This window comes from Pelodiscus sinensis, chromosome 4, assembly GCF_049634645.1.
Source record: "Pelodiscus sinensis isolate JC-2024 chromosome 4, ASM4963464v1, whole genome shotgun sequence".
In the NCBI taxonomy this organism is placed as follows: domain Eukaryota; kingdom Metazoa; phylum Chordata; order Testudines; family Trionychidae; genus Pelodiscus; species Pelodiscus sinensis.
This window is the reverse complement of record NC_134714.1, coordinates 3,002,163-3,018,050: the sequence shown is the minus strand read 5'-3', so window position 1 is coordinate 3,018,050 and position 15,888 is coordinate 3,002,163. Positions and strand designations below refer to the sequence as shown.

General features: G+C 40.0%; 1 protein-coding gene across 4 annotated transcripts in view; it reads right to left on the bottom strand.

Annotated features, from left to right (window-relative positions):
• FANCM (FA complementation group M) overlaps nucleotides 1-15,888 on the bottom strand; it is a 106,904-nt gene that overhangs the window by 16,245 nt on the left and 74,771 nt on the right. For all 4 annotated transcript variants that reach the window (XM_075926120.1, XM_075926121.1, XM_075926122.1 and 1 more), the window contains 2 exons: nucleotides 11,761-11,918; nucleotides 10,582-10,734 (listed from right to left, as the gene is read on the bottom strand). In XM_075926120.1, coding sequence (XP_075782235.1) covers nucleotides 10,582-10,734; nucleotides 11,761-11,918 — 311 coding nt within the window. The remainder of the gene's footprint in view (nucleotides 1-10,581; nucleotides 10,735-11,760; nucleotides 11,919-15,888) is intronic.

Below are 15,888 nucleotides of genomic sequence, written 5' to 3'. Positions count from 1 at the left end.
CCACAGGAGCAGTAGGGCTGCGGCAGAAGTAGCTGGGAGCCCCAGCCTCTTCTAAATCACCAGGCCCCAGGGCAGTTGCCCCTTTTGCTCCTCCCTCACCTGTTGGTGGCCCTTCTGGTCCAGCAGTGTTGCTGGCACTTACTGACAATGTGGCAGGTGGACTATCAGGGCAGCAATGTTAAAGTGCTGCCCTCCAAGCATTTTAATGTTGAACATGCATAGACCACTCCCAGCAGCTACTACTTACCAGTACGTGGTAGAGACCCACACTGGCCCAATTGCAATTCTGCTTCAGACTTAGTCCTGGATCCAGAGAATCCAGGACATTTCTCTGAAAAGGGCTTCTAGACCGTGCATTTCTGGAAAACTACCCAAACCAGGATGGGTGTCCATTTACAACTCCCCAAACTACGTATTACTCTGCAAAGACGTCTGTATCGTCTGTGGCAGGGTATGCAATTCGTGCCGTGTCTGATCAGACAATATCACAAAGGTGAAAGGAAAAAAAAATAAGCTTCATCATAGCTTTTTAGAAACTCTGAAGAATGAATGACAGTTAGCAAAAGCTATAAGTTTGTAATACACTTTCAGCTCTAGGATATATTTCATCACTGCTTTGCAGACTATAAAAGAATCTCAGATAAAGAGAATTTGACAGGCATCATTTTTAGTTCTCTCTGCATTAAGTAGGAAACCCATACACTGGAGAATTGATTTAAAAAGCAAAAGATAATTAATTTTAGACAAATTAATGTTTAAAGATCTAAGTGAAGTTCTTCAAGTATCCAGTAGAACACAGACAATGTACAGCTAATATATACATGAGGAACGTAGAGCGCTACCATGTGTCCTGTGTGCATGGCCACAGCTCAAACATCTTCTAACATCTAGGTTACTAACATCTGTCCTAATTTCAGGCTTACATAGAATTACATAAATGTTCTAGTATGCTTTAGCGCCATGCTAAATTATACAAAATGGTTTCTCCAAACAAGGCTGCTTACTACTTACTGATGGGTGCAAAGAGTTACAAAAGTCACATTTTAGCCTGAATACATGCAATTTCTAAAGATTTAAAATGTCATCTGATAAACTACTCCACAAGCTAGCGAGTTTTAATAGTACATCAGCTGCTCAGTAAAGTAGGTCATGAGACCGAGGAAAACAACTCTCTCTCCTCTCACACATTACTGTGCGAAAGCAACAACCTTGTCTAGAATTATTGAATTCAGTTAGAAAAGGAATAGATTTCCTAAAACACAAAATATATAAATACGTAAGTTCCAACGACTAACATGGGGTTCTTGGCTGCATTTAAAGTGATGATTTATTTTAATTTTAATTCCCATTTCTATAATCTAAAAAAAAATCTGTAGGCTATTAGAACTACAATTCACAAGAAAAACTCCATAACCTGCTTTGGGCAAATGTTAAGGCTAAAGTCTACATTAACACGTTACTTACTATTTTAAAATCCAGAGATAAACGCCACAAGACAATGGACTCATAAAAGTTTTATTTTCCAGTAAATGGAAGTGCCTCTTGGCCAGAGCCTGTAGTCTGGCACCCAACCCCAATTCTCTGCCCCAGGTCATAACCCAAACACTCTGCACTCCTTCCTGCACCTCTCCCCAGGTGACAATTCCATTCTGACCCAGGTCATAATCCAACCCTCTACACTCCCTCCTACCCCTCTGCCCTGGACACGATTTGCTCCCATGCCCTGCATATCCTCCTATATCCCTCCCCCAGGTCAGAATCTTCTACTGAACCTAAGCCCCTCCCAGACCCTGCATCAGGTCACATCCCCCTACTTCATTCAAACTACCTCCCAAATCTCAGACCACTCCTGAACTCCAATCCCCTACCCAGGGCTCTCTCCTGTACCCAACTTCCATCCCAGACTCTGCTTTCCCTCCATTAATCAATGAGGGTATGTCTACACTTGCACCCTCTTTCGAGAGAGGGATGCAAATGAAGACATTCGAAATTGCAAATGAAGCCAGGATTTAAATATCCTGCACTTCATTTGCATAATCGCATTATGGCACTATTTTGAAATAACTGGTACACCTCATTGTATGAGGAATAAGGGTTATTTCGAGAGAAGGGTTTTCTCGCGAAATAACCGCGTCTTAACAGCGTCTGTTATTTCGAAATAGTGCCGTAACAAGACTATGCAAATGAAGTGTGGGATATTTAAATCCCGGCTTCATTTGCAATTTCAAATACCTTCATTTGCATCCTTCTCTCGAAAGAGAGTGCAAGTGTAGACATACCCTTAGAAAAGTGACGTCTCTGGCCACTTACCTAATTCTTGGAGTGGCCCCCAATCAAAAATAATTATCCACCTCTGGTTTAGACCATCCCTGACAGTTTGTCTTATTTTCTCTTTCAAACCCAATGATGAAGACTCTACAACCTGCCTGGGCAATTTATTCCAGTGTTTGGCCACCCTGACATGCTGGAAGTTTCTCCTAATGTCCAACCTAAACCTCCCTTGCTGCAATTTGAGCCCACTGCTTCTTGGACTATCTTGAAAGGTTAACAAGAACAATTCTCCTCCCTCTTCCTTGTAACACCCTTTCAAGTGCCAAGGGAGCCTGTAACACATTAATGCCTCAGTACACAGGCACACAGCGGATGCATAGCCTCCAGGTCCCCACTAAAACCTGCTTCCCTTGGAAATCGCATAACTTGCTAACTCCCCTTACCCCTAAACTTGACAGCTAATTTCCCCAGTGTCTTTATTTTTCCTTACCCGGAACACAAAATATCTGAAGATTAATGAAAACAAGAACCACCTGCAATCAAGACCACCAACAGTTTGTTAAAATATGGATAGGCACAAACTATTGTAACTATCTGTCAACAGAATGAGAATGTTAGCAGTGTTGTACAAGGGAACTAGCATAATCGAAAGGCTGTGATTTCTGATTTTGGAGAAGTTCTCTCTTAGGCACCTTTTTCAGTAGCTAAGAATGAAAGGCTCTTCTGCCCTCGTAGGAAGAGATGTGGCCTTTGGTGGAGCAAGACGTGAACTTTTGGCTCGTCCATATTGTTGATTGCCATCTTATTACATTTCTTAGAACAGCATTTCATTTGAAAATACTGAGGCTGGATTTGTTCTCAATAATTATCAGTAGACCACAGGATAAGTCAGATCTGGCACTTGGACAAAGTTAGCTGCCATAACTGTTGCTGCCAGACTCATGAGCCCAAGGGTTTATCTGCCATGAATACAGTATCTAGGGATGTTTACTTTTATTGTGTCATGTATCTGGAGTTATGGCATCAGAACATTGTGGTTTTAGTGAAGCACCTGCGGGCCAAAAAGACTGTAAAGGCAGCTAAAGTTTCACAGTCCCTCAGGGTGGGATCTATCTTTCTGTGTTCACACCCTCATGGAAATCTTCCTTGGCAAGAAACAGTATGCATTTTCCAAGGGATACCTCTGTTTCACCAGCCTTAAGGAGGAAGCAGACAGCTTCCTGGGTGCCAGGGGATTTCTGGGTATGCAACCCGAGTCTTTCCTTTGTCAAGAGCCTCCCATTCCTCCTGCTTCGGAGGAACAAAGAGAGATGGCAAATTCTGCTTTAGTGGTAAATCTTTACCCTCGACTCAGCATGTATGTCCTGCCTCCTCATGCTCCTCAACACTTGAGGAAAGAGATGAGGCACTTGAGAGATTTTTGGATGTTCACCTTTCTCCTCCTTCCTGTAGTACGTATTCTTAGATTGCTGGGCTGTCATCAGAGCCATCTCCTTGAAAGTAGGAATAAGAGATCCTCCTGAAAAGGGCTTATTTTCCGGAGGATCGCGTCCAGACTGGCGCTTTTCTCCGGCTTATCTACAAGCCGGAAAAAAGCGGCAGCCATGTTAATGCAAATGCTGCGGGGGATATTTAAATCCCCCGCGGATTTGCCTATTCCCAAGTGCTACATTAGCATCCCTATTACGGAATAGGGGCCAATGTAGACATAGCCAAGATGTTTAAAAGCTATTAAACTGTTTGGAGTTTAAGGGTCAACTTGGTTTGTTACCACGTTACACAGAAATCCTTGCTAACAGTCGGTAGAAAATCCCCTCCATCTGCCCAGTTCTCGTTGCCGTAGTAATAAAGCCACACAGGCATTAAAAGCTTCCGGCAGTAGGCGTGTTTGCCACGAAGGGTCATATATATATTTCTAATGTTCCAATTTATTCTTTGAATACATGAGAAACAGGCTAAAACAGATTAAGCTTAAACAACATTTATTAGGTACTGAATTGCCATAAAACAAAATAAACTCAAAACTCTATTAAATGAAAGATTAAAGTGCAACAATCTAGTCTTAGTTTCTAGCGCTTTTTAAAAATGTTCAAATGTTTTAATTGTAATTGTTTAGTCTTTACAGTATGAAAAATTTATCCTGCAGCTGGAGTTTTCTTCAAAACCAGATTAAAAGAGCACAGTGACAAGAGGATAATAGTTTGTTTTCCTCATTGATACATACCTATAGAGAATGTACAAAACATGTATTGAGCAGGGTCAATGTTAAAACATGTATATGAATAAAGTACTGTAACTTTCCCTGATCGTTTCACCACGTACTTCCAGTGCATTTGCTGGCTTCAAACAGAACACTGTTGAGTCACGTGAATGAGATATTCTAGTTTGAAGAGCAACACTGTGGTCCTTAAAAATGATATCTGAAAATTGCTTCTGACCGCACAGAATACAAAGTCTGTAGCCTATCCCTAGATGTATTATGCCTGTCGCAATTCAGGGCCACCGTACCTGTATTCCCCATTAGTAGTCCAGTGAGGGCACATGCACTTTCAGACTTCCAGCGCCCCACCTGCTGCCTCAGAGGCACGTCTCTGGCCCTGCTGACCAGAGTATTTCTAGGCTGAACATTTCCCTGAATTCACTGGGTTATTCCCCGCAAAAGACAATCTGCCTCAGCAGGCTACTTCACTTCTCCCCTGAGATTGTACACAACATTCCAGCTCTTTCTAAGCAAGCACCTGTTATTCTAACGTAAAAGCTCAACCAAGTCCTTCCAACTCTTCACTAAGTACTGGGGCCTTCCATGAACCCTAACCCTAATCCTAACCCTAACCCTAACCCCTGCCCATTTGCTGGACCAGAACAAAAGCCCTGAATCAGCTGTTTATTCACAAGTTCTTTCCTTTGTCTGCCTCTCTGGTGAATCCAGATTGGTTCACTGAACTGTTCTCACCTCACAGGTAATCAGAAAACAGAAAGAGCCCGCCTCGGGGCAAGACTTCAAAGGCAGAGCCTGTAAGTGGTGTTTTGCCATCCTCTCCACCCTAGAACTTGCTAGAAATTCCATCCCACACATTGTCCCAAAGACAAAATCGAGTCTGCTGTATTGTTCAGCATAGTTATCTGAAGTTCACTTATCTCCTAGAGATTGCACTAATCCTTCCTCCTCCTACCGAGGTCCCACACAATCCCACCCCAAGATACTAAAAGCAGTTCAATCAGGGTTAACTTAATTCCATGAGGTGCGCCCAGGATATTGTCACGTGTGTCACGGTGTCTATCTCTTGATGCCTTGATCCTGAAAACACCTAAATGTGTCCTTTGAATTAATGGAATTTCTCATTATACTTAAAGTTCCATGTGCACAACTGTTACAAGGATCAAAAACAGCTCAAATACAATGCTTAGCCAAGCCTGCATTTGTTGGTTCAAAGAAATTTACAAACTTTACTGGCTAAGCCAAATCTTTTAGTCAGTTGTGTTCAGAGTCTTATTTTCCTTTTTGATTTTGTGGGTTTTTTTGGCATTTAATTTCATAACAAAATGTTAGTTTTGCAAGACTAACAACTCCAAAACTGGGCAAGTCAAAGACCTCTAGTACCATCAACTAAACTACAGTATTTCCTGTTCTTCGTCTCTTGTTTACAGTGGGTGTTATATCATACATCCAACATGATGGGGACTAATTTAGCTACAGGTAACTACTCAAGAGAGATCTTGGTCATTGCCGATAGTTCTCTGAAAACATCCAAGCAGTGTGCAGTGGCAGTCAAAAAAGCAAACAGATTGTTAGGAGTCATTAAAAAAGGGATAGAGAATAAGACAGAGAATATCTTATTGCCTCTATACAAAACCAAGGTACATCCACATCTTGAATACTTCATACAGATGTGGTTGCCTCATCTCTAAAAAGATACCTAGGCATTGGAAAAGGTTCAAAAAAGGGCAACAAAAATGATGAGGGGTTTGGAACAGGTCCCATATGGAAAAAGATAAAAAAGACTTGGACTTTTCAGCTTAGAAAAGAGGAGACTAAGGGGGGATATGATAAAGGTCTATAAACTTATGACGGGTATGGAAAAAGTGAATAAGGAAAATGTATTTACTTATTTCCACAATATAAGAACTAGGGGTCACCAAATGAAATTAATAGGCAGCAGGTTTAGAACAAACAAAAGGAAGTTTTTCTTCTCTCAGTGCAGTCAACTTGTGGAACTCCTCGCCAGAGGATGCGGTGAAAGCTAGAACTTTAACAGGGTTCCAAAAAGAGCTAGATAGATTCATGGAGGTTAGGTCCATCACTGGCTATTAGCCAGGATAGGAATGGTGTCCCTAGCCTCTGTTTGTCTGGAAATGGATGACAGGAGAGGGTTCCCATGATGATTACCTGTTGTTTTCCCTCCCTTTGGGGCATTTGGTATTGGCCACTGTTGGCAAACATGATACTGAGCCAGATGGCCCTTCGTTCTGATTCGGTATGGCCGTTCTTATGGGTGCAATAACATCAAGTTAGCTTTGCCAAAGCAAGCTTAAGTTTTGGAATGTCCTGACTTCACCAATATTATAGGCAATAATAGTGCTTTCTTTTATGTCCTATTTCATGGGAGCATTCTGAATGTATGACTAGCCAGGCATGACTGCCTCCTATACTTGATCTATGAATGTGAAACCATGCTCTATCACTCAAGTGGATGCCAATATAACATTTTAGAAAATTATATATTTTTAAATTTTATCCAACATTTAGAATAGCTACATCTTTACCATTTTGCCTCGAGACAGTATACATCTGGAGGAGGCGATTTCAGTTCTTCAGCAAATAAGCACCAATGAAATAAGGCGATTACATTGGAATTGTGCTATAGCTCAACCAACCAGAGGCGGCATTTAATTTATACATTTAGGGATTTTTTTTATGTAAAGGTTATATTGAAAGGAAAACATCAGTTAGAGCATATATATATGCTGCCAAGCCTGCACTTAAAGATGTCATTTTAAACGCCCCCACATCCCATTAACACTAGTAATTTAAAAAAAAATCTTATTTTACTTAGATTTTTTTTAACAATTAAATAGCAGTTTCAGCTACCATCTTTCTGAGGTACCCAAATCCATCACGGACAACTCTTCCTTGTGGGAAGGGCTTTTGTTTTGAAAGAGGGAAGTGCCATATCTCCTGTCTATACGCCGACACAGCTCATCTATTATCAGCTCGGAGCACCCCCATCCTTTGCATTGCTTCTTGGATGAACAGCTTAATTCTCAAAATACTGCCTGAATCCTATGCATAAATGCATCTCTGCCGCTGCCACAACTAACAAAGCCTTATGACGTAGATTTAGCGACAGCAAAGATTAAGGGAAAGATCCTTACTGATGATTAAGGATATGAACAATCTTCTCTCCAAAAATACAATCAGAAGAGCTAGCATTAGGACTCCACCTCTCCGGAAGCGAAGAACAGCAAAGCTGTGACTGCTAGTATGACTAAGCCTTTTCACCTGCTTTGACCTAAGAGCATGGAACCCTGTCTCTCAAGGCTCATCTCTCCTCATTCTAATTTTGTTTATCTGGCATTATCCCTTCAAGATCACCCAAGAAGAAATGAATGACAGACACAAGAATGAATGCTGGGCACCAGCAGAGAATCAGTGTCAGTCTAGGTGGGTGCACCCCCGAGACACCAAGGTTGCTAGAGGGCACACACCACCATAACATTTCACTAAAATTTCTAAATGTATCTGTCACAAATGCCTGATTCATGCTGGAGCTGCTTTACAGAGCTAACGCAAGTGGTATTCTCACCACCACAAGTGACTTTATACATTTTTTCCCTTAAAAATGTTTTATACACAAATGATCTTCACTCTGCAGCTACCCTGCACTACAAAATGATACAAGTTGTGCCCTGTTTGCTAGCTTTGTTCTCACAAGTCACTCTGATTTACTGATGACCTGCTGCAAATGAGGCAGGAGGGAAGATGGACCAGTAACAGCACAAATCTCATGCCAAGTCTTACTGGTTGCAGCAAAAAATTTTGAAAACTGATATTGCATGGCCTTGCAGGAAGCAAATAATGTTGTATTCCTCCACCACAGAATCCACAAAATCTGAGACAGCAGATTTGGTTTGGGTGGAAGAAAGAGCTTGGTAAATCCAGAGTGCCCGAGTTCAATAGCTGGGGTAAGCCCACCCCAGTGCAAGAACATGTTATTTTGCAGAGGAGACTGATTAGATTAGGAATGGGCTATCTGCTTCAATGGTGAGACAGAGCAAGGCCTTGGGGGACTCATGGTCTCATCTTTCTGACTAATTTCAATCAGCAGTAATCACTGAGATAATGGAGGTGCTGAGAAAACTTCATCCTAAAACTTGTACATGGGATCCATGTACTTCTTGGCTAGGGAAGGCCAGTAAGGAAGTTCCAGATCTCCTTGCTTGAGGAGATGATTAATACTTCTCCAAAAGTGCAGGTTGCCTATTGTTTTAAAGAAACAGTCTGGGTTTTGCTCAAAAACCTTTGGCTTGATATGGCCTGTGTAGCGAAATTTCAGTCAGACTGACATCTTCCCATCTTGGGAAAGACTGTGGAGAAGGTTGCAGCAAGAGGCCTTTGATCTTCTTGACCCTCCTCAGTCAAGATACAGATCTGGCTTTGGCACAAAGACTGCATTGGTCAACCATCTCCTCCTGATGGTGGATGAAGATTAGATGTCCGTGACTGTTACATTCATCAGCTACTTTCAATAGCGTGTACTGTAAGTTATTGCCAACTTGCTTGCAGACCTGCTTGCTTTGAATTATTTTATTGCTGCTGGGTTTTGTGGCAGTGCTCATGAGCTAGGGCACAGAGCACTACATAAGCATATTGTGTATTCACGTAAACAGGAAATTAATCTGCACAAATACTTAAAATCCCACAACCAAAATGTACAGTCCTGATGATACACTAGAAAAGCGTTTCAATCTTCTACGCCATGACTGCACTGTCTTCCCATCCTGGGACCACATTTTAAGCCTCCTCCCCCTTAATATGTTCATGACTCCAGACTGAGAATCCATGCTCTCAATGAGCTTAAGACTTCCACTGTTCTGGGGCTGTAATGAAGATAATTAAACTAGCTCTAAAAAAGCGTATTTGTGATTTACCATTAACTCACTTTCCTGGCAAGAAATGCAAAAGCATCGTCTTTATTTTCTCCCAGCAATTAACCATAGCTGTTCAAGAAACCTTGGCAGCTAAGCAACAGATTCTGATGACCCAGAAAACTTCAGCACACGGAGGAGCAATATATGTGAATTATGCTGAAACTAAACTGGATAAAAACACAGAATATTGTCCAATTAAATTCTTCACACTTCTGATATATCGGTCTGTTGATAATCACACTTAAGCATGTATATTACTATAAACACCTAAATGCCACCAATCAATGATAACCTGAGGAAATAAATAATATTCCCAACTTAATTTTCATACCTGTATATTTGATTGGCATGCTCTTGACCTAGCCCTTACCTTTTAGAATGCAATAGAGAAGGTTCTGGCTTTATTTTAGTATTTTATACTAAGTGTGAAAATTAGAGCATTTTTTGGTGAGATATTTCTCAAGTATCTTTTCTGTGCTTCTATATGATACACAAGCTCATCATTTTCACAGGAGTGCACTTAATATATGCAAGTGATATGTAAGTACTTCTAATATTCTTCAAAGACTTTCTCTGATGTTATTATGTTGGTCCTTGGTATGTTTAAGTTCTCCTATTGTGGGTTTCTGAGAAGTTACACCTCAATAGAAATATACATGTAAAACTATTAAAACTAGAATAAATGTATGTCAGAAAAAAAACACTACTTAAAAAACAGTCTAATTAAAAGACTACAAGTGGGGGGTATTTAAGACACTCATTTTAGTGAATATTTGTATGGGCTTTATGCCATCTTTAGAAACTACATACACTTTTCCTCCTTTCGTTTTGATTTGGATTTGTCTATGTGGGGAGAAGGCCATGAAAAGCTAATGCAGAATAGCTATTACTGAATATTAACCTAAACTACTATTGTGGTTTAGCTTAATCCACTTTTTAATTGAAAGTACTCAGTGTGAAATAAGTGTGTCCACACAAGGAATTAATGTGGGACAGCTGTTACGCATTAAATATATACCCTAGCAATTTCATGCTTACCTCCCTGTGAATTTTTGTGTAGATAAGCCTTTAAACTTATTGAAATTTGCTTTTTTATAATTATGTAGTTGATGGATATCTGTGCTTGCATAAAAGTCAAACCCAGTAACTCAAAGAGCCTACCTCTTCATGTCTCATCAGTTCTATCATTTCCATAACATCAATAAAATGGAAACAACGAGCCGAGTGATCAACCAGATGAGTAGGAAAGGGACGATTCTGCCAAAGTCTCCACTCAGATAGGGAAAGTTTATGAGCGTCTTCCGCTTGAGATGCCTGCAGTTTCAAACAAATATGATCATGAACATTTCAATATAGCAATTGATTCACAAAACAAATAGTTTTCTATGGGAACCTTCCTCGTTAAATGTCCTGACCAAAATAAAAGATTTATAAACTTATTATTATAAGGGGGAATGTGTGTTTTCATAAAAGGAAATATTCTCTGCTTTTAGTCTGAGCTATGTATTCTGTACTGAAGCCATTTGTCATGCACATTGCACGCCGGTCTGAAATGTGAAGTTACAGATGGGGATCCCTATTTATTCTTTTGCATCATGAAATAGCCCATTGAGTGGGAGTCTTTCCTTCTCCAGGTAAAACTAGGGATTTCAAAATAAATGAAGAAGAAAACAGTATACAGACACTAACTAATCCAGTAGTAGTACTGAGCTTTCTGGTAAACTGAGTGCTGGATAACAGAGCTCTTACTTTACTCACAGTTACTGGAGTATCATCACTGAGGATATAGTATCTTTTTTGACAAAGGAGTGCAGGTAACCTTTGGAAGTGTTAACACAAATTGTATCTACCAAAAATAAGTATCCTATCCTTATAATAGCAACAGGAGACATGACAATATTCTGCAAATACTTTAATTTACAGGAAGTGAGCCTCTGATATTAGAAAAGTCTCACATGCCAATCAATCTAGGATTCTATAAGTCTCTGTACTTAAATTGTATATGAGAACGAACCATTCTGATATTTATTTGTTAAGATATGCTTCTTTAGAATCTTTTTAATTCATTTGATTTGCTCCCCAGAAGCCTTTGGGATTATTTTCCCCGTCAAAGGATTTCTTTGGATTGTTTTCAAGTATATGGAAAAGAATCCTGGTCTGGGAAACTCATTAGGTATCTGTCAGCATCTGGCAGCACCACACAATTTCTACACTGTAAAATTATCAGATCTATTCTAATGTAATGATAAAAAAAAACACGTTCAAAAAAAATCAGTGGTGGAGATTCATTCTGTAATTTCTCTGGGTCTGCTACTAACATTACATTAAGGTTGAACATACTGCTATTTCCTCCATATTTTCTAAAGTTTCAAAGTGACTTTGAGGCAATATTGGTTCTTTGACTCCATCGCTTTCTTTTAGTTTATATAAGCGGCTCCATTCTTCAAATTCTTCTGATGTGAGGCACCAATTTTCATGAGAATCTGTTTGCTTTGTGCCTGCAAATGGGTAAAAATGAAAACATCTCAGGAAAAATAAATCTATGTATTAAAGGAAAAAGACACAGATATTAATTAGGACCTCATATGGTACCAATCACAGTAAAACAAAATTTCTGTTGCCACACTGGTAGTAAATATTAACCTTTTCAGACCTCTGGTTCTTGTATATTACATGTATTTGCATATTATCTGTTCTCCCAGAATCTCTACATTACCAAAGGGCATGTTTGAATTTAAAGGCCAGTGTTGTTTTTTAACCTGTGAGTGATAGGCATTCAGGAACTTCATGACACCAAATACTGAGCTATTTTTTATTATGGCTGGTGCCTCCAAGTATGTGGGTAAATATATGTCTAGAGAAAGGCCAAAAGTACAGAAATATGGTATAAACAAAATAGTTGATGAGGGGTGCTTAAGATTTAGTTAGGTTCTTTGATTAGTACGAGATATTGTTATTGAAGATGTTTTTTGTAATGGATAAAATAAGGATCAACAGAAAGATGAAAGTTTCTCAGCCCTTTATGCTTTTAAAATACTCACCCATTCACCTCATTGCCTGAAACTAACCTTACTTCCCCTCCAAGCTATTTAAGATTAATAAAGATCAACATTTCTTAAAGATACTAACTCAGGGCCAGAAGAAAGCTGTTTACTAATTTGCTACATTACAATCCATTACATAATAGTACCATGCGCCAGGGCTCGATGTTAAGAGGAAAGAAACAGAAGCCCTAAGTAGCCCAACCAAAGACTGGCTTTAAAGAAGGCATGACCTAAATAGCAGAGGGAAATAGCTCAGTTTGGTTTTAGTGTTAGGAATTAGACTTGTAATGTTTTTGTGTTTCCAAAAATCCACAGTAAGGGAAATTGTTTGTAGCTGTAAACAAAGGATTTAGAAAGCAAGCACCAGTGTCATTATACGCTATCACAATTGCAGTTTCAAGAGACAACATGAAAAAACTTCCTATTTAACTATTTTGGGGGAGATGGATACAGGGAGTAAGAGAGACTTGTGACAGTCTCAGGCCAGTTTGGTACAGAAGAGCAGTAGAAGGCAGATATACTAACCACAGGATAAGCATGTCCCTATTACCTAAGTAACCAAAACAAAGAAGGCTATTCCATGCTAATTGATACTTGACCCCATTTAGCCCACAGAGTCAATGAACACCATTAGGCTCATTAAGGCACCTGAGGCCAATTAATTTGGAAAGAGACTCTCTTAAAAAAAAAAAAAAAAAAAAAAAGGAACCACTTAATCAGTATCCTTTACAGCAAACAGGAGACGACCAAGAATAAGCTCTCAAATTGGAGACACTCTCTCCCCAAAAAACAAGATTCCACACAAACTTCCATGTGAATGGACGTCCCAAAAAGGAAAACAAGCCATTTACACCACACATACACTTTACTTCCCATAAAAGTAAAAGGGCAATAAATTATCTAAATTCCTATAGGCCACAGGAGGCTACAACAGTGGTACACTCAATTCACCCATCTTTATTAATCTATCCAGCCAAGCAGAAGAGTCTGCCTTATCTCAGGGACTCTCCCCCCCCACCACGATGCAGTTCTGCAGTCACCTGGAAGACTATTTTCACAGTGTCTAACTCAAGGGCAAGGACAGCCCGCACTGATCGTGGTCAGTGATTAACCAGTTAAAAAAAATCGTTTAACCAGTTAACAATTTTCTGTGGTTTTTACATCCCTAGTTGGGCCTCTATTGAATGCTTGTCAATTGTCTCACACTTTAACTCTCCCTCCCAAAAGAGGAGGCCCATCAATACCAAACTGACTCTAGCTGGATTGTGTAACTGGAAACTCTACTTATGGGCTGAGAACCCATCAACTAAGCAGTGGTCCCCAACGTGGTGCCCACGGGCACCATAGCGCCCGCCGGGGCATTTACGTACACCCGCCGAGTGATCAGGGCCAGCCCAAGCCATTCTTGCGCCCCGGGACCTGGGCGTGAGGTGCATGTGCGGCCCCGCCCCCAGGCGCATGGAAGCCCCAAAAGGTTGGGGACCACTGAGCTAAAGGACTAAAGACAGGACAAGAGACAATTGGTTCAAGAGACGGAGTAGCAGATTTACATTACCTCTTAGGAAAATTTCCTAACAGTAAGAGCAGAAGGAGAATGGAACAGATGCTTCAGGAGGTTACTATCGGATTGGCTACAAGCACTGTCTTTGGTGTGAGACCAAAAGTGCAACTGACCTGAAGTCAGTCCCTGGAGATTAGGAGGAACTTGAACATTGCTGTGATTTTGGTGTAAGGACCATCGATCACAAAGATATGCTCACTTGGAGTGGCCAGAGGGACTGTCTGTGACTCGGTGTTGAGGTTGTTTAAGTCTCAGAGGAGTCAGCACTTAGTGCAGTTGGGGGTTCATGCCCAGGTTTTTAACAGTCTGCTTTGAGACCGGCAATCAGTTTTGTGTCACCTTTTAATGTATCGTACATGATGCACCACTGGGTAAGATAAGTCATTTTTCTGTAAGGCATAAAATTGCAACGGTAACACAAACAATGAAATGAGTGTGAATGAAATGAGAGTGAATAATGACTTGGTCCTGCTTTCAGAGATTGTTTACAATGTAATACCACATTATTTCCCTGTGTCCATTACCTTCTGTTAAAGAATCTGCCTTTTTGTGAACTATTTTTCAACGGTAATAATCTTCTTTAGTAACTTTTAAAAAAAACAAACTTTCTATTGCTGTTGCCTGAAGGGAACAAATCTAACACACATTAAGACACAGGCTTTCTGAGCTCAATTAAAATCTTCGTTACTTAATAAAGTGAATATAATCTGTTTGTTCTGAAGTACAAAGCGTATCTCTTGAGATGGAATGTACTACAGAATCCCAGTTCTACAACTTGCTCCTTCAAACAGATCAGAATGTTCAACACTTAGGAAGCAATACACAAATTTACCGTTAACCAAAATGAAGCCATGATGTCCAGCGCACCATACTATTATGTTTGGACCATACTGCAAAATCCTCAAACCCTTCAAGCGTGTTGTCAGGAAGTAATGTAACATTCAGAAGGACTCTTGGAGCCTTTTTTTAATTTGCTTTCACAAGCCAAACATTCAGGTAGGATTCCTCAAGTCAAGTTTTATTGAGTTTTTGTAACCTACTTTGAACAGCACTGTAATATCACAGGCCTGCATGGTTTTTACATTCAAACTGAACATGTATGGAGTTAATGTGATGTTTCACCTCATCAGCTAAAACCCTGCAAATTTGCGGATATCTGCTATATATTCATGGCTATCCACATGTGCGGATATTTTTTGCAGATGTGGATACTAACTTTGTACCCACCTAGGACTCTCTCAGTAGCTAATTTTTGGCTCCTCAACCAATTAAAACATAAAAATATATTTTTACATGTGTAAAAATGGTTATGCGCTTCAATGGATGAATCAATACTGCAAAATTTAGTATCAAAACTAGCAGCTGTAGAAACATGGGGACAGACCAGGATAGTCAGGATGGCTGAGTCATTGGGTATGCAACACCCAGCAATGTGGCTATCAAGATCATGTAAGAAACGAAACAATCAGAAACTGCAAGCCTGTCACCAGGCTCATTTTTTAAATACTTTTCATTATTAACATCAGTTCCCCTGTACCACTGTTCACAACACCAGAGTTTCAAGTGAAAGCACTGGCAAATGACAGGGTACTAACCAGATGTGCTCTGACTGGCAGTTAGAAGACACCGAGTAAAAGGTGACATCTGCAACAAGGTCAAGCAGTCAAATATTTCACCAGCATTTTCATTCCTCCATGACAAATTATTCTGTATGTAACAAGTAAGTTTTCCAATAATAGTTATTTGCCTATAAATAATACAACACTTAGAACTGTTAGTTTACTCCACACTATTCAGTCACATACGCAACCCTACAGAGACAAACACAAAGGTCTTACTGTGTCGTTAAAAAGTCAGGTTAGG